A 20591-nucleotide genomic window follows, 5' to 3' on the forward strand; every position below is an offset into this window, starting at 1 on the left:
TCCTTTAGATCGCAGTATATATGAAATCTTGACCTATACTTATATACATATCTTGAACTAGCAGATTACAAGATCGTTGAGATGATATCTTGGAAGATACTTGAAAGAAAGAGAAGGAAAGATCAAAACAAAAATTCTAAGGATTAGTTTTGATGTTAGCGAAAAATCTGTAACAGTGTTAAATAGAAAAAGGTTATGATGTCTCGTTTTTGATGATTGGTCAATTTCAGATATTCTTATTATTTCATTAATAACTGCATTTGTTTTAATTTTTTTTTATTTCACTTCATTATCACGTTTTAATGAGTTCATTAAGAAAATGCTTTTCATGCTTCAATATGATTTGCATAAATTATTTTCTCTTCATAAATGTGCAGATACTGATTATCAAATATTCTCTTATGAAGCACATCTGGATGACTATTTAACTTTGGTTTCGTGTTCGCTGAATGTATAGGTGAACGAGTAAACGTTAATTAAAAACTCTTACTATGTAACTTTCATAATAGTTGCATGTACTATGATTTTTCAAGGATAACGATATTTAAATTTTATATCTTGCATATAACTAGATAAGCTACGAAGCACCCTTTCAAAAATAATAAATGGAGTTTAAAGGACGCTGCGTTTTCCTAATACGAGGGCTGATACGTAATCTACTGAAATTATACCTTCAGCATTACAAAGTACTGAAAACATCACGAATTATCCTTGTATTTTACAGTACTTTGAAATTCCTCCAACCCCATTTGAAAAAATTAGAAATAAAAAATCAAATAATATCAATGAATTTTTTATTCTAATTTCTTAATGTTAACAGTGCAACTACTCTTACCAGAAACATTCATTATAGGAATCACGGATTCTTCCACATATTTTTTCATCCATTGATGAACTCTTCCATCCACTATGCCATTTTAAAACATTGATATCAGCCCCAGCGTTGACCAACAACGTTGAAGGAGTCCGGTGTACTTTTCTGGTCGCTCAAGATTGAGGAATTCAGCAATTTTTTTAGACGCTTTCGTGTATTCCAGCTCTTTAACCTACGCATTTTCTTTGTCTGTAGCCTACCAAAAGTGCTTTTAGTGATAGGCGTTTTCGCAAATTTTTATTTTTTCTGAACACATCCAAATATTGCACCGCATTGTTGTTGATCACAGTAAAAACCCGTCAAACATGTGTTTGAAACATGTGTGAAAAACAGTATCCTCTACATCGTCTACTTTTAAATGATAAATGTCTTCCCTTCGACAACCAGTCTTTGTCTAGGACGTCCCTCATAAATGTTTCAACTTCTTCCTTTGTTAGCACCTTCAACTGGTTTGGATGGTAGTAATACATATAAGAGAGTGTATTGGTTGCTGGAAAAAAATCCACTCCATTTATAATCAATTATTTGTCTACAAACAAATCCTGAAACCGGTATGGACCTACGGGATTCAACAATAGGGATGTGTCAGCGAAAGCAACACCCAAATAATCAAAAAAATTCAAAATAAAGTGCTAAGAAGCATCGTCAATGCACCTTAGTACTTCATCCTCATCGGGACCTGGAGATAGACACTGTAAGGCAGGTATCCAATAAATTCGCAAAGAATCACGAGCAGAGAGAAGACTGAAGAGGATGAAGCCTTTTGAGTTAGTTATCTAAGTGCTTAGGATAAAAGCAGAGCCGAAATTTACACATCATTATTAATGTAGACAATAATAATTGTAGTTATAATAATTGAAAGAGCTTATACTGAGTAAGACAGTTAGTTTACAGACACTATTGAGTAATTTAGTATACAACAAAATTGTTCTTTGATCGTTCGTGTTTTCAGAATTTTTCAGTTCAGTTACAGTTCTTCTTTCACAGAACCGGGATGGAACTAAATTATCCTAAAAGAGAGTAGTTCTGACGATTTTTGTGAGAATGCATGGAATTGAGTATCCAGCTGTCATTACATATTTGTTTTTTAAAAAATTGCTAAAAGGTACCGCAACTGAAGAAAAATAAAGTGGTTTTTAATCAGAACAACACACCCTCTCAGGCATGGGCGATCGCTTAAATCACGAACCGCAGTTCAAATTGGTTAAACATCAACCGTATTCCCGCTATCGGAGAGAAAACTGTGTAGATTTAAAAAAAAAACTTGAAAAATAACGATTATGGAATAAGATGTTTTATTTCTCGTTAACTCCGAAACTTTCGTCCCCCAAATTATATTCGTTTGTATTCCCAGGCAAAATTTTATAAAACCACAGTTTTCCACTATAGAAATCGGTTAAAGTTCCAAGTACGTACTTTAGACTCACTTTCTATTGCGTAAAATTTAACTTTAAGCAGTAATAGGTGAAAAAACGTATTATAAAGGTCTCCGTAGCGTAATGGCTAGAGTTCAAGGTCCGGAAGGTCCCAGGTCTAATTTTTTTTCTCTACTTATGTTGTGATATTTATTTTTACGTGGCATTTATGCCTGCCGAAGAGAAGAGACTAATTTAATAACTACACCAAGGAATCAATAAAAGCGTTATTGTTTCTTCTAAAGAAAAATTAAACTCACTTTACACACTATTACGTGAGGAAAATTACCATATAAGTTCTGTATTTTAAGCAAATTTCGCTAGTAAAAGGAATATTGTATGCAAATCATGTATAAAGGCCTTTTTTCGACTCATATGATGACAATCTTCACATTCACCGAAAAAACGCTAATTCAACTAAAACAACTATTTTTATTATGTACCTTTTCGGAATATCTACAACAATTCTGAATTTTTTTAAGATGATGGAGAATACATGTCTTTTGGTCCATCTGGAGATGAAAATAAAACGGAGATGATTGGTGGAGACGTAGTAGTTGCTTGGGTTGACAAAGAAACTCTCAAAGGATACGCTGAAGATTATTATTTAGAGGACAAATCTCAATGTTCAGGACCAACGGGATCATGTCCAGACAACAGACTCGGAGTAAGTACAAGATTCTAAACATTATGATCTATTTACATTACCGGTCAAATGTTTTTGACCACCCTATAGTTTGTGTGATACACCTCGAATAAAAATAAAAAGAATACGATCAATTTTGATATTTATATTGCACAACGTCGAAGAATGCTTGGGATCGTCGACACGCTGCAAAATGTACTATAATTGCTTTCAATTTTTTTACAGTCTTCTTTCGTCAAAATCCTTTCAATTCTTACCAGGTCTCCAATCGCCTTTCTTCCAAATCATCCTCAAACCATCACAGAGTCTACGTCGTGTTTACAGAGGGGATTACAAATAGATCTAATATCGGTTCTTCCTTACACTCTTCTTTTAGACCCAAGAACCTCAAACTTTGACTCATCACATCATAAAACTCTCTTTCAATCTTCATGCATCCAAATTTCATGATCTTTAGCCCACTGTAACCTTATTCTTCATTGACACCCTTCCAAAAAGAGCATTTTCTCTTAATCTTCTTTCCACTATAAAAGTTTTCTGTCTATTTTTTCACGTTGTAGTCCACAATACGTCGAGGTATTTTTAATTTGGCAACAATGGAAGTTAAATGCTCTTGAAAGGAGAAAAAAATAAATAATTATGAAAGAAAAGTGTCTATTTTCATTGTTGGGTCGGAAACTTTCCAGACAACTCTCGTAGTTTATCCCAAAATTAAAAATAATTTTAACACATTTTTTTGTTGCAGGAAAATACAAATAACATAAACTTGTTAAACTCGGCTATGGTAAACGGTTATTCAATTATAACATATCAACGACCTCTAAAAGCTTCCGATCAATTCGATCGTCCCATTTTTACAAACCACTCTCAAGCTATCATTTGGGCTATCGGGCCACTCAACCAAAGAAAGGAAGTTTCTTTCCATAGCAAATACCTTAAACAGACGCATCTAATTGACTTTGGAAGACCGGCTACATGGAACTGTCCAATGCCAGAAGTAGAACAGCCTTCAATGACAAGTGCACCTTCCATTTTTGCTCAGCAGTTACCACAAGGTGCTGAAGCAACATCCGCAGCTCAAGAGGAATTCTATGAAGAACCCACTACTACAGGTCCCAAAAAAACTAATGGTATCTATTAATTAATTATTATAATTGATTGAATCAAATACAAATACGGTAAAGTTAGTCTAATACATGCAAGGTTTCAAACGTCCTTTTCTGTTCTGATCTGATACAGTCACTTAACCCAAAAGAGTCGACGATTTATTGTATTCCCCACAATTGCTTACTAATTAAAAGCAACCAATGTTGCCTTCGAGACAGATTTCGTTCTGTACAACATTTTCAATGGTGACGAGTTTCCAGTAAAGGAACTCTATCGCGATCCTACTGACTGCGCCAATTTTAGATTAGTTATTGGAAAGCACAAGATTTTCTTTGGTCCAGATTTTCGTATGAAAATAATTAAATTATTCAATAATACCACCATCAAAATCATTTTTTTATCGGAATTTGTTGAAATACAAAGGATTCTAGCATCACATTGTGAAAGAGCAGTAAAATTTTTATTTTGTGACTTAGTTATGTAGAGCAATCTCGAAGCTAAATTTCGAATTTTATTCATCCTCTGTTTTGTTTTCATTCCACTATAATGAAAAGTTGTAGACGCAAGTTTCCATTCAAAGGAATCTGTATTATTTTATCTATTATCTATCCATCATAATTATTTCTAATACAACACGTATAGTGGACATCAAAAGCTTTTAAAGAATAAAAATGTTTAATTCATATTTATCACTCTTGGTAAAATAATGTGTCGCAAATTTTTTTCATACAAATGAAATCGAATTGTTTGACTTTTCTTTGACAGGTAGAAGACGAATTTCACAAAGAGTAACGCAAAGACCCAAAGAGAACAATGACGATTCGCAAAACAGCGCTTCTAAAACAGAAGAGCAAACACAAGCGACGAGAAGAAGGCAACAGCAAAAAGAACGACCCACTCCATCTGCCGTAAAAAAAATTGTACCTTGGGTTATACCGCCAATACAATGTAATGAACCCGAAGATGGAGTATTTTATGCGCAAATGGGACCTACTGGTGGAAAAAGAGGATATCCAGCCATTACCGGTGAGCATTATCTTTAAAAATGAAATAAGAATTGTTGTTTCAGGTTTCTATCAATCTCCTAATGAAGGCAAGAATAGGATACGCTTTTCAGACTCCTGTAAAAAATAATATGTCATCAAATTCGCATTTACTGGTCCTTAGCCTTTCGACAGTTAGGTTGCTATCAAAAATGATTCAAAGCTGATCTTCTTGCCAGTAATCTGTCTGTTTCGGAAATAGGAAGAAAACGCACATCGCCTTTTCTGGCAAGATTAGTTCAACAAATCCTTTAGATCCTCTATTCCAATAAATTATTAGGGTCTCATCTTCCTTATATGGTCGATCTAGGAAACACCTGATGAGACTAGGTAAGCAAAAACGGACAAGTGCAGATCCTGTGGAGAGAAGAAAGAAAAATCAGTTCACCACTGCAAGCCAATACAAAAATAATTTACAAGAAACTTGTAGGAATGAGGATCTGATCTCCTTACAGCCATCTGAAGTTCATTAGAATATAACTCGAGATGTAGATGATAAAAGCAGATGTGATTGAGGGTACAAGATTATCTATGTCAATCTAACAAGACAAGACATTTACTATGCTTATGAAATATAATAAATCGTGTGTTTGATAAAAGTAGCTTCCACCGTAACAGTCGAGGACCTAGTAACTTTGGATATCCTTTTTCTTCGCGTCCCAAGACTGTTATAGACCGTTGACTTTCATGTTAGCGATCATATTGACGTCCACGTGTTATGCGCCGATCTATGCTTCTCCCACCTATTATCAAACCTTGCTTAAGAAAATCCTACTTTACAAAATTGTGAATTAATTACATGATCAACATATTCTAAGTTATATTTCTTTATAGTATTGCCTATTTTGTTAATGTGCTCAAAACCCTCGATGTTTAGAGCTCTATCGACACAACTTATCTTCAAAATATGCCAATAAATATCTCAAAAGCTTCCAAAAAACGTTTGAACAGATTTGCTATAAACTGCCTTGAATCTGAGCGGTATAAGCTACATCTCAAACTATATTTCAACACTTCCAATCGTTTGAGCAGATTTTCTGTGCGCTGCTACGTCTCTGTGTAGTATAAGCTGCATCTCAAACGCTTCCAAACAATTGAACAGATTTTATGTGAGCTGCCTTGAATCTTTGCAGAATAAGCAACATCTCAAACTATTTTTCAAACGCTTCTAAACTTTTGAGCAGATTTTCTGTGAGCTGCCTTGAATCTGTGCGGTATAAGAATACGGGAAAGATATAACATCTTACAATCCTCGTACGATCAAAGTTATGGTCATGGCTGCAAAGGATTTGTTTAATGTTATGAAACTTCGGCTATTTTTGTTCGTATCCCCACACCTCATTTATTGTATATTATGGTTTCTAGGTCAGTTAATTTTTCGATTTGTATATTATTGAAAGTGATTTATTCTTCTGATACAGTATGTTGTTCAGATTTGACCACATATTCAATCCTGTTTGTATTAACTTCAGAAATAACTCCATAACTTTCACTTTTCGTATATAGGTCTTTCTAAATATCAAACATTTCATGTGAACTATTGAATTTGAGTTTTTCCGATATTCGTGTCATTAAGAAATAACTGGAAGGTTCAGGACGTTCTTTTCAAACACAAAATATTCAAATTAGATGTGATTTTATGTTCTCGTGACTGGAAGAGTATGAGTGTGCCAGAATTGTTTCACATAGCAAAAGATAGAGAAGCATTTAAAGTAGTGGTCGCCAACCTCCGATAGGAGAAGGCATGGAGAGAAGAAGAATTCAAAACTGTGTGTTTAACTGAATCATACTGTACATATTTTTACGTAAATATTGAGGTGCTTAATTTATTATTTTTAGAGATTTTTTTCCTAAATTTGTAACGATTTGACAAAATATAAGTTTATAATTTAATTGTTGAAAGATTGGCAGGTCATAGTATCTTTTACGTGACTTAATCAGGAAAAGATTATAAAATAATGTAAAACAGGCTATACTTCTGAATGTACTCGGTGTAGAATTAGAACAGTTAGTTTAGCGTTTTCGAAATCATGAAATCCATTTATTTTTTTCACTAATACTTAATCGGATTGGTAGACTTCCAATTCGACATTTTTAACTGGATTCATGAATTAAACGAAGGATTTTATTTTGAAGGGACATATATTTCCGAGAAGGACACTTGGATGTAAAGCGGGAAGACGTAAAGTAGAAAAAAAGATTGATTTCTGTTTTTATTTAATCAACTTTTATTTACATTCGTATTGGGAACTGTTTCTTGATGTTGTTAAGCAGGCACAGAAACAAATCCATTTTTTGATTAAATTAGGCTAGATTAGATATACAGTCAGTTTTGTTGTATGGAACTGAGGTGTGGCCACTAACAAAACACACGGAGAAGAAGTTAATAACATAATAATATTGAGGAGGATATATGGGCCAGTTTTCGAAGGAGGAATATGGAGAATACCGAAAAACAGAAAACTCGGGGATCGGTACAAATGACCAGATATTGTAGCTGTGATAAGAAGTAGAAGAATTATGTAGCTGGGCCATGTAAGAAAAAGGAATGAAGAGACAACAATAAGAAGTGTGTAGAGAGGTCAACCAGAAGGGAGGCGTCCATTGGGAAGACTAATAGCAAGATGGAATGACCTAGTATGTATGAGTATGAGCGATTTTCAAAATGAATCAAAAGAATTTGTATTGAGTATATTAAACATTAGAGATAAAATTGGAACCGCAAATAACATTATTAGAAAATGATATCACCCAATATCGAAATAAAACTCAATAGCTCATTATTGTTATGGAAAACGAAGTCAATAAATTTTATAAATCCTGCAATCTAAAATGTGATAAGCTTGTTAGAAACAATTTAGATTTAAATAGAATAATATTGAATGGAGAAAATGTACTAATGTGAAAATTGACGAAATAGAAAGAATCAGTAGCTCAATTTGAAAATAGATAATGTAGAAAAGAGTATCGATCATCTAATTATAAATACTAGCTTAGTTCGTAATCATATCGAAAATAATGAGATTGTAACAGCAAGTATTGAGAATCAATTATTCAGTTTATCAAAAAATCTGAATTAAATTGAAAGAGACGTTAACTGAAGAAATTACAAGAAATTACAACCAAAATTTAGAATATAATAATGCAACAACAATTGAGAAAGTTTTAACAGAGTTCAATAAAACTAGTGATGAAGTTAGAGATTGTTTTGGAGAAGCTAAAAACAAGATATTAATAATCAGTTCTAATATGAGTAATTTAGAGAAAAACCTCTGAAGAATATACCAAATTAAAAAATAAATTAGAAAACAATAAACAATAAACATCAGATAAAGTATTCCAACGTGATAAAAAGCGAGAACTAAATATGTAAACTAAAACGGGATATTTGAATTACAACATTTCTATTCAGAAAGTCAATAAATTTCAGGTTAAACCTGAAACCAGATATGGAACCCAATAAATGGATTCTACGACCTCGAAAACACTAAATCGGCGTGTTTTTCTATGATTCTAAGCCGGAAATATTTTCAAAAAGAATGTAAAATTTTAACAGAGTAATTTTTAAGGTCATGTTGGATGGGGTATCTCGTGGTACATCAACGGACTCCTGATTCCGGTGATAAATGTTGTTAGAGGTAGAACATACACTTTCGTTGTAGAAGGAGGTATCGACCCGGAGATACCAGCCAAGTATCACCCCTTCTACATCACTGACGATCCAATTGGAGGTTATGAATACAAAACACCGAAAGAAAGAAAGGTTAGTAGGAAAATTTTGATTTTGATTCGATCATCAACCAGATTATCGGTTGGGGGTTATGACACATACTATTGTCTTCATATATTTAATTCCATCGCTTTGATTTGAATCTTATTTAATTCTTCCTCTCTTATATATCCATGTTTTCTTTGATCTTCCTTCATAATATTCACCGGCGCACATACATAGATTTCTAGGAATTAGGCGGCCATAAGTCGAAATTCCAATAATCGACTAATGACAAACAATTTTTTTCCTGGAATAGTAGACTACCTGACGAACAATAGCCAGCCCCATCCACATCCCTAGACTGCGCGAGCGCGCTGCATTACTAGTCGAAACTTGATTGTCGCACTTACTGCACGTGAAAGTTCTTGACGCCCTTTTCTTCGGTGAATATTTTATGTGTCGTGTCACATTTGTTTGTTTAAGTGATGGATACCAATAATACAGGTAAGCCTTTATTAAATTAATATAAAATTGTATTAAATATATTGTCAATATTAAATATATTGTCAATATTAAATATATTGTCAATATTAAATATATTGTCAATATTAAATATATTGTCAATATTAAATATATTAAGTCAATAAATGACTTAATGATAATAATACCCTTTTTTAGAAATGTTTTTTCTTTATTTTTCAATTTCAATCGAAAAAAAACTTTACTTCCGCACCTTTTCGAGTTACATTTTTGATTTCATTATATAGTATGAAGTCTTATAAAGAAAACTGCTTAAAATCGGCTGCTAATTTTAAAAATAAACGAGTTTGAAATTTTTTTGACAAAAATAGAAAAAAATCGGATTTTATGTTTTTGTTTTATTTATATTATTTTTTTATTGTTATAGGTTCACCTGGCTGCTTAGAGGTGAAAATGTTGACTCGTAAATACCTCTTCGATAAAATGAACGAGCAGCATTCATTATCGATAAATGAAAAAATTAAATATTTAGAAAATTATTTACTCGTTTGTTACGGGGACACAGAAGAACATAAAAATGGGATAAAAAGAAGTTTTCGTATTTTAAATATGATTTGATAAAGAGGTGGTCTCGGGCGCATATAATACTTGAAAACTTTTTGGCGGCCAATAATTCTTGGTTGGAAGGAACATTTGAGATCCCCGTAGACACGCATCAAAGGCCAGGACGACCTACCAAATCTTTTACCGAATCTAGCGGAGTCCGCGCATCTTACGCGAAGTACGCGGCACAAGTAATTTTACAAACAGAAGGAAAAAGAAACGCGTCTACTGTTTTAAAAGACATTACAAATTCTTCTGCGTCTGCCAGTGATTTTAAAAATAGACATTCAAAATCTAAAGAAATAGAGCCCCTTACTCCTCTGCAAGCACTGACAATGTTTGTTGAAGCCGATTTGACCAGAAGACAGTACAAAATTATTCGAGCAACGAACAAAAGATTCTATCCACATTATGAATTATTATTGAAGGCCAAAGAAGATTGCTACCCACCCAAGGAGTCATTACGAGTGACGTCTTCCTGCGCAGAAGGAAACCTTCAATCTTTGTTAGATCACACCGTAACCAGATTATCCCTCTTCTTAGAAGAAGTCTTACTCACACTTGATGCCGTTGAAAGGAACTCGTTACTGTTAATCTGCAAACGGGGTTGTGACGGCTCTCAAGAAGCCCAGTTTAAACAAAGACTCTCAAACGAAGATGAATCTAATGCTAACTTTTATAAGCTCATTTGTGCCTCTACGAATTGTTTGTAGTGAGGATAAAAGTAAAATCGTGTGGCAAAATCCAACTCCCTCTTCACCTAGATATTGCCGTCCAATAAGATTTAGATTCGTAAAAGAATCTACGGACATCATAAAAGAAGAAATCAATTATGTAAAGAATAGTGTAAACTCATTAAACTTGACGAAAGTTGACCTCAATGGAGAGAATTTTTTTTTCAACCAAGTTTTTAAACGACTATGGTTAACGGAAAGGTCTACAATGCAGCTACAAATACCAAATCGACCAGCAGATGTTATATATGTGGAGTTACATCAAAAGATTTTAATGATTTAACAAAAAAATGATGTATGCCCTGAAGCTCTTGAATTTGGCCTTTCCGTATTACATGCAAGAATCCGGATATTCGAAAGTGTGCTGCATTTAGCATATAAATTGCCCGTGAAAAAATATCGCGAGAGACGAACCGAAGAAGAAAAAAATCTAGAAAAGCAGAAGAAAATTGATATTCAGCAAAAATTTAGTGAGGAGACAGGTCTCTTATTCGATATGCCAAAAAGTAACTTCGGAAACACAAACGATGGAAATACCAGCAGAAGATTCTTCGAGAACCCTGAATTGGCTGCAGAAATCACTGGGATAAGTTATGACTTGATTATTAGATTAAAAGTGATACTAGAAGCCATATCAAGCGGCCATAACATTGACAAAGCAAAATATGATAAATACGCCATGGAAACTGCGAAACTATATGTTGAGTTATATGGCTGGCATCCTATGACTCCAACGATGCATAAGGTCTTATTCATGGAGCTTCAATAATAGAAAATTCGTTGTTGCCGATAGGGCAACTTTCGGAAGAAGCTGCTGAGGCCCGCAATAAAGATTTTAGGTCTTATCGCCTAAACTTTGCTCGCAAGTTTTCGAGGGAAGAATGCAACTTAGATATTTATCAAAGGTTACTATTAACATCCGACCCATTTATTAGTTCCATGAGAAAGACCAAAAAAACCGCTTCAAAATTATTTTTGCCTGAGACAATGCAGCTATTAATTCCTGCTGAGCCAAACCGACCAATGGAAATTGATGAAAGCGGTGGAAATTTAAATGTAGATGAATAAGTCTCCAATATATGATTGATTATTTTTAGTGATTATCTATTTAGCTTATGTAACTTTAATATTGTATAACGATTGTAAAGATCCTTTTAATAATATAATATATTTACTTTGTTTTATTTAATAATACATACCTGAAAGTAATACTAAAACGTAGACAGCTGTCCCTCCTTGGCGAAAGCCGTGAGTATGTCATATGTATTTTCAATATAATATTAAAAAACACTTTGAAATCGACTACGATCTCGAATAAAATATTTTTTGATAAAAAATCACAAGTAGGTCACCGTGCACCAACAAATAATTTCGATAAGTTATTCCAAACACAGAATTCTTTTTATGTAACTATTTTGTAATATAAATATCTCATAAAATAATTTTGGCCGCCTAAATCCTGAAAAACGATCTATGTGCGGCGATATACAAAGTGTACTATTCCATGAGAAAAAGGTGAAACAAACTCTTGTAGTCCAGAAAGACGTTGAGAAACGCTCAATTATCTGGTTTACGTAGTCAGGTCTCTGACCACCATCCTGAGGCTTTAATTCTTGCACTAATTGATTTTGTGTGGATGCATCCTCATATCTTCATCTATGGACGCTTCCTAGTAGACAAGTAAGCTTTATCAAGATAAAACCTAGTAACACTGTTTACATTTTCGACCGTTCTAGAAGACGAGAATGGTTACGAAAACGGGTCCCCTTCAGTATACTTCCCTCCCCTCGCCACACACCTTTCCATACGTTTTTTCCATTGATCGAAACAGTACTGGAAGTCTTCTTTGTTAAATGCCTTTAGCAGCTCTGCCGTTTTTTACTTTACCACTTTTATCGACTCAAATCGGGTCCCTTTCAAAACAGATATTTTTCTAATGTTTCTAACCTTTCAAAGAAATCTGAGCAGACCCGTTGACGTAAGAGCTTTGGTCAGGAGTCAGATTTTTTGGCACCAACTTCGCACAGACATTTGTCATGTGTAATTCCTCGTCTAAAATTTTTCTAATAGTTTCTTCATCGGCATTTACAGCTTCGGCAAACATCCGGATGCTCTTTCGACGATCTGAACGCACAATTTGGTTGATTTTGGTCACTGTTTCCGGAGTTGAAACAGTCACAGGGCGACCTGGGCGCTGGTCATCCACAGTGCTCTCTCGGCTCTCTCTAAAGCGCTTACACCACTCAAAAAAACGCACGAGACAGAGAATTATCCCTAAAGACCTCTTGCATCAATTTATAGCACTCAGTTGAAGTTTTTTTCAATTCAACGAGAAATTTGAGATATCTAGATACCCAACGCACTACTCGTTTTTGACCCCAATAGTCTAGGACGCCCTCTAAGACCTTCAGAAAACTGGGAAAGTTCGAAGCTTCTGTCGTGAGAGGGTTGCCATTAATTACCATTCAATTTTCAATTATAATAATAGAGTTTTAAAAGTTTTTCTGTCTATAAAGTATACTTGTATAATGATTAGACAAATAATTCAATTTCAGAATATAACAATTTTCGCCGGAGTGCGTAAAACCGCAGATGGTAGCGTAGAGCCAACCGGTACTGGAAGATTATGTAACTGGGTCGCAACTGGCGATTTAGATGCTGATGACTACCCTTCCTTCGGAGCTTATCAACGTAGTTTGGAGCTTAAATGCGATCCCGGAGAACCTGGTTTTATCGAATGGACACCAAATAAAAATACTCCGGATACGGTTTACTATCAGGTAAATATATAATAATGTATGAGGTTTTCAGGTATGTACAGGGTGGACAAAGAAGAATCTAAAGTGTATTTTTGGAGACTATTAGTGGTGGAAAATTGTGTAACTAAAAAAAGACTGTTGAAAATATTTTAACAATTTCAAGTGTGGAACCGTCATACTTAAATTTTAAAATAAGTGTTTAATAAAATCCACCACAATATAGGATTTCATGGGAATTAAAAATTAAGTATTTCCATCCTAATTATCCTTCAAGTAATAATTTGACTCAAGAAGGATTAAACGACTTTTGGAAAAGATGAAAAATTCCCTTTTTAAATTTCCATTTTTCATAGTTCAGTCCCGTTTGGTTGAACTCATTTTTTACAAACTCTAACAAAAAGTTGCTTAACCCCCATTTCTAAAACAAGCCAATTCAGGCCCCTGAGCAAAGAGCAACAAAGGGAAGACGAATCTACTTTCATAACAAATTGCTAAATTTTTTACACCTAATCATGATTTGGATCACCAACAAATGATATAATACCTAGCTCAACACTTATAAATCAAAGAACTGACAGACCTGTTCACTCCTAAGCAAATTAAAAAAAATATCTCGTTTAAACACAAAAAAATCAAAGTCAAGAATTATTTCACTACGAGGTGACGAAGCATACAAATCCTTTTTTATCATACAAGGGAAAAAAGTTTTTCATTGAAGCTTCAGTATTTTTTCTGTGACAAGAAAAACGATGATTCAATAGAGGAAAATCATATATGTGTTATACATAAAGCGACAATTAGACGTACGTTGCTAAAGAAACTTTTACGAGGTCTGGTTATTAAATAACGAGACTGTGCGTCTAGAGGGCACCCTAGACGGGTGGGGTCAAAAACGAGTAGTGCACTGAGTATCTAGATATCTCAAATAGTAGCATTCAAGAAGTACGGAAATAGCGTCTGTTTAACACCAGTCACTAGTTTAATTTAGCTTGTGATCCCATCATCTATCTCTGCTAAATATGTCTTGCCTCAAACTACTGAGAGATGGAATAGCTACACTTTTGGCTACACCAATGGGTTCTCTAGTTTGGTGGTTTTGTTGATCCTAATATGACGAGTACCTAATTCAGCCTTCGTAGTCCATGTGACTTGTCCTGAACCTTGCAATCATCAATTACTAGTTCTTGTAGATCGGAAGCCATAATACACACTGTTACAGTCGTTTCTCGATAGCTTATTCTTCAATATTGGATTGGACTAATTTTCCTCTCTATCTGGTCTAGATTCTTGCACGACCTCGAATAAAACTTGTACTCATTCGAGAACAAAACGTTGATCTGAATTGGACAATTTTGAACTCCTTGGTGATGTTTTACGAATAGCAATAGACTTGATAAATTAGATCCACTGTCCACTTATTTACATACACAATTTTCACTTTGTTCAGGTGATTTGATAACTCAATAAAAACATTTAGCAATTGCTTAAAAATTTCTTACACTAAATAGGAGCGTTATACGCAAAATTTCGAAATAAATAATTTTCTTTGCAATCCTTCAGCTTATGAATACCAAATTTGTTACACTGTGAGAGACTGTTGAGGGCGTTAACTAATTGAGTAGAAAACGATCAAACCGTTCTGGAGGGTGACATAACCTCGAAATTTCATAGAAGTTTTGTATCTGCAAATTGACTTAAGAATGGATAATTTACTTCTAAGACTTTTTCACTTTTTATTCTGTACATGTACGATGATTGTCCAAGAAGTACCTGGTACAAAAAAAAAACAAAAAAACTTTGGAAAAAAATATATTTATTGTTCAACTTAATCTTCTTTTAGCTCCATACACTTTTCCCAGCGATGTTCAATGAGTTCGATACCTTCAAGAATTTGCCGCGCGGCTCGTGAACTTTTGTTACTATTTCCAACATGCATAATACTCGCCGTTGATATTTTCTCCTTTTTCAGGATAGTAATTGAAAATTATCCCACACGCTTCCCAAAAAAACCAATGCCATAACCTTGCCTGCAGACGGAACGGTCTTTGACCTATTTGGAGGCGGTTCTCCCTTCTCGGTCCATTGTTTTGATTTTTCTTTTGTTCCGGGTGTAAAGTGATAGACCCACGTTCCATCCATGATAATTTAACTCGCTCAAACAATCTGCGTGAAAAATTGCCAAACACTCGGTGGAAGCATGTTCACGACGCTGTTTTGTTCCATTGCACCCATCTTGTACACAGCCTTCTCATGTCCAAATTTTCAGTTAATATGCGATGTACCACAATTTTTGAAATGCCTGCTAGCTCGCGCACTTTTAGTCGACGATCATCCATTACCACTTGGATTTTCTTCAACATTTCTTTATCTATTTTTAATTGAGATCAAATAAGGTAGTTCGAGTCATTCAATCGCTTCTAATACCTAATTCAAAATGAAGTTTAATTATTGATCTTCAAAACATGGAAGCAACATAACCCAGCAAAGACCTAGGCTACAGTGTTTAAATTGCGGCTCAGATTTTTTCACCATTACAGCAAATTCACTTGTTGAATGTTAAGGTAAGAAGCAATATATCAGTTTCACGAAAGCTTAGAGCCTCTTCTAGGCGCAGATTCGTCCATCTTTAGAATATTACTCGCAAATGCTCGACTTAATACAGAAGTCGATCCAGAGTTGACCAGAAACATGAACGAAAGATCAGCGAAAGATCGCTGATCTGACTGACAGACGAGGCTCATAAACACCAAGTTCGCCTGCAGACGTCAAAACATCAAAAAAAATGTGTGAAGAAGTGAAATCAACTATCAAGGCGCGTCTTTCCGGAACATTGCAAGATATAGAAGTTTCAAATCAATATCCAGAGCGATCTTTATACGAAAAGTACCACTCAAACTACTACACCTCATTTGGTTGACACTCCGATGCTAGTCTTCAGATCTATATTTTACTATTGATAACGAAGGAGCAGTCTCACCCAGAGTAGATTCTAATTCAGCTTCTATATTTGTTGAGCTAATGCCTTTAAAATAAAACGTTAACTATTGATTGCTATCAAACAAATACCAAACAACGTGGCATCTTCAAACTTGAAACATATGCTATAGACATCTCTAGATCAGGTCAGGTAATTCTGGAACCATCCTATTACTGTGTATATTCAATAAAGTTACTCTTGATGAATAGAAATGTGATTATCTTTTTATTTCCAGTGTTTCACTCACCGACATTTAGGCTGGAAAATAAACGTTCTGGATAGCTGCGACGAACAGTCCGAAGCTAGTGAATATTATTCATCGATTGTTCCAGCGCCCCAATCCTTCAAGGACAAACTAGACTCCGACCTAGAATCTAGTCCATCTATTAGCGTCGGGACAAGGGTAAAACAAATTAATATAATATCAAAGGATAACGAAGATAAAGACACTAAATCAATAATTTCAGAAAAAATAATTTTCACCACACCTTTACCAAAGCCTTCAGAGAAGTTACCAATACTTAATCCATTTCCGGCAACCAGATACAACTTTTATATTCACCAGCAACGACCGAATCAAAATTTGTACTACTCCAAACCTATCCTGAGCACTGGAAACAATCCAACTACAAACATCTTTAGCACCACCGCTACGACAACTGACTCGCGTTATAAAATTAGTAATAACATGGCTGTATCTAGTAACAATGTCATCTTAATACCACCACCGCTTCCTGTTCGAAAAACCATGTATAGAAAGGATATAAATCAACTGAAAGTACTAAATCCTGCGGGAATAAGATACCATAATACCCCATCAGTAATGTCTCATAAAAAAGTATTAAATTATGAAACTCTTATTGAGAACAATGTTAAGCCATTCACAATCAAAGAAATTATAAAATTAGACATATCTCCTCAGCAAGCTTCAACTGAAACTTTTTTAATAGCAGCTCCTAAAACTGATTTTGAACCGAATTCTATTAAAACCCAAAACAGTTTCGTACCCATCATTAGGAGAGTGATTGAGGACCGTGTGGATAAGTTAGAACCTAAATTGGAGTGTGAAAGTGAAAAAGGAGGCAAATTAAAACCAGACGCACTTCAACCCTCTCCTATGTACTCTTCTCAACTAATAATAAAAAATAAGGTAGATAAACGACCATTGATCAAAAAGAAACATCAAATAATTATGAAACGATCACGTAGCTTCGACGATTTTGAAGAACCTATCGCCGAGGCTAATGAAAAAATAGAATCTTATTACCTACCACCCCCAAATGCTCAACCAGTGGAAGTGATCAGAAAACCATCTAATATAGATATCGATCTACAAGAATCCAACCAGATGCTTGCTTCACCACCGGATGTTGTTATAACTTACGACGGTAAAAAACTTTCGGGACAAAGTTTGACAGCTAAACTGTCAAGTCAACCGTCTATTATTAGCCATAGATTGTCCAAAGCTTCGGCTTACGTTACTGGTAGACCTCAATTCGGTCAATTCAAAGGAGAACTTCCTCCTTTAAATATTGATTATATTAGTAAAAACGCGCCGCAATTACGAACTTCCGCTGGAGTTTTGAATAGGGAGTTAGACACCCCGTTACCTTCTAATGACGAGGAGAAAGCGGTGTCAACGAGATTGAGTAGGGTAGAGAGTTACGTGAAATAAATTTATGATTGAAATGTAGTTGGGTGATAACTAATTCGTAACACAAAAGGTATCGTATATCGTATATAATTTTTCGTTTTTGAAAAACAAATAATTCCACTCGTTTTTTGGACTATTAGGTCGTAGTCTACAATAACTATTACTAGTTACTGCACCTGACGCACAAGCTGGCGAAACGTCAGGTTATTTTCGACTACGACCTAATAGCACAAGAACCATTCCGAAAATGGTTGAACATATAAGTTTACACGATTGCAGGGATTTTTTTCTCATGTGTGTGAATAATAATTGCTTTGTCTATATCTATTCTCAATTCTTCTACAGATTTTAACCAAAAATCAACGAGAATTGGAAAAAAATTTGAAAAATATAACCTCTTTTATTTGCCTTACACCATGAACTTGACAAAGGGCCTCATAGAACATGTCCCAATTTGGAGGCATCACCGTTTATGTTCCATAGTTTTATGTTATGTGCATTTTTAGTTATTTAATTTTGGTTCTGTCAAAATATAAAAAAAGAAGATTACTTATAAATAAAACTACTAGTAAATAAAAAGTTAAAAAACATATAAAAACAAGATATTGAACGATAAACAACGAAATATGGTATCAGAAGTTAATAATAAGAAAATCGTGACAAAGTATAAAAAGTGTAGTGAAAACTGGAATACTTTAAGCCCCAGGAAGCGTTTAATGTACAGGAGCCACATGGATGGCCAAAATGGAAGCAAAGATTTGAAATATTTTTGTTAGTTTAGAATATTCTTGGAGAAGCATGCTTGGTTATCTATAATACATTTGAAACAAAAACTTCAAAACTAGATGATGTGTTATCTTGTTTTGATGATCATTTCTAACCCGAAAGAAATGTAAGTTTGGAAACATTTAAATTCTACAACATACATCAAAAAGGTCAAAATATTGACTCCTTTTTAACTGAATTAAAAAAGCAAGCAGCTAACTATTCGTTTGTATGTAAAAAGGATCAGTGTAAAACTAGCTATGCAGAGAGGATGATAGCAGACAGAATGGTACTGTGTGTTCTGGATAAACAAGTTCAAAGACACTTATTAAGGGAACCATCAATGTCATTAGACAAGATGCTTGAATATTGTAGAAGTATTGAAGTTACGATGAAACATGTTGAATTATTAAAAATATCAGTCATCAACCTAGACAATGCCCCGCTCATAATCAAACCTGTGTAATTTGACAACGTAAAGGCCATTTTGCTAAGGTTTGTTTTTTCAAGGACAAACAGGACCAAAACTAAACAAATAAAAATGCGCATAACTTGAAACTATGGAAGTTTCTTTTGTTGAATGGCAACACTGTTACTTTGAAAACTATTTTTTTGATGTAATCGTAATTGCCAAATATGAAATTTTGGTAATGATATAATAGCGCAGTCCCCCTTGCTTTTTGGAAACTGGAAAAATCATTTAATTTCATAATTTAGAGAAGAGATTACACTCAATTTTTTTCTGGAAATTGAAAACAACTCATAAAAACAGTCAGTATAACCCCATTTATATCTACATGGAATCAGGAAGCCAAGAGAATTAGAGTTAAGCTTAATTTGAAGACATGTCATCACCATAAATTTTATTAAATGGAAACACTGTTACTTTGACAGCTATTTTTTTAGTGTATTCGTAACTGCCAAATGAGAAATTTTGCTAATGATATAATAGCACGGTATCCTCGTTTTTTGGTTCTAGAATCTGGAAAAATCATTTAATTACATCAAATTTTTTTAGAAATTGAAAAAAACTTAAAAAACATTGAGTACAATCTCATTTATATCTACATGGAATCAGGAAGCTAACACAACCAAGGGAATTTGAGATTATTGTTAATTTGAAGTCATGTCACCATTAGAAATTTTATTGAATAGTAAGCAATATTACTTTGGCAGCTATTTTTTAGTGTATTCAAAACGATTTTTATTTGTTTTGAACTAGTTTTTTTATTAAAAAATACCTAAAATCAAGATAAATCGATAAAAGTATATAAGAAATTGGAGGTTAGAGAAAAAAATGTTTTCAATACATTGCCAACTTATGCAGACATACTGTATAGGATATTATGTATTATTGTTTAAATAATATGAAATTACATTCTAATTTGAAAAAGGATATGAAAATATCTTGGAATTACTAAAAAATGTGCTTTAAGAATTCTCCGGATTTTAAAAATTAGCATAAAAAATTTTTTTTGTCTAATTTTGAAATGTGGAATACATTTGTCAATCAATCAGTTAATCAATACCTATTTTGTAAATATTAATGTTATATTTTTAATAAAATTTTTAGAAAAATAAAAACATTTTTTTTCATTAAATTCGCCCTTTCCACTCCGTTGTCGTATTTAGGACGGTTGAAATTTTCCCCCCCAAGTGGTACGAAGGAATCCCCAGGGGTACAAGCCGGACTAGACAGAAGTCTACGTAAATTCTCTTCTTTAGAACTCATCTTCATATTGTTTGACGAATTGGCAGAAATGTATCTGCAGGAGGTCTCCTGAAACCAGTCAAATTTTAAAGGGAAAAAGGTTAGGAACTT

The 20591-nt window shown here is 34.0% G+C and overlaps 1 protein-coding gene across 2 annotated transcripts in view; it reads left to right on the forward strand.

Annotated features, from left to right (window-relative positions):
- LOC130894740 (protein Skeletor, isoforms B/C) overlaps positions 1-20353 on the forward strand; it is an 85225-nt gene extending 64872 nt beyond the window's left edge. Inside the window, exons 7-13 of one of the 2 annotated variants that reach the window (XM_057801707.1) lie at positions 2772-2956; positions 3681-4065; positions 4808-5068; positions 8655-8848; positions 13170-13394; positions 16586-16753; positions 16818-20353. In XM_057801707.1, the coding sequence (XP_057657690.1) occupies positions 2772-2956; positions 3681-4065; positions 4808-5068; positions 8655-8848; positions 13170-13394; positions 16586-16753; positions 16818-16826 (1427 nt within the window). In that variant the 3' untranslated portion in view covers positions 16827-20353. Of the gene's footprint in view, positions 1-2771; positions 2957-3680; positions 4066-4807; positions 5069-8654; positions 8849-13169; positions 13395-16585 lie in introns of both variants that reach the window. The other variant, XM_057801706.1, reaches the window with a different exon arrangement.
- Positions 20354-20591: the final 238 nt, after the last annotated feature.

Source organism: Diorhabda carinulata, chromosome 6, assembly GCF_026250575.1.
Source record: "Diorhabda carinulata isolate Delta chromosome 6, icDioCari1.1, whole genome shotgun sequence".
Classification (NCBI taxonomy): domain Eukaryota; kingdom Metazoa; phylum Arthropoda; class Insecta; order Coleoptera; family Chrysomelidae; genus Diorhabda; species Diorhabda carinulata.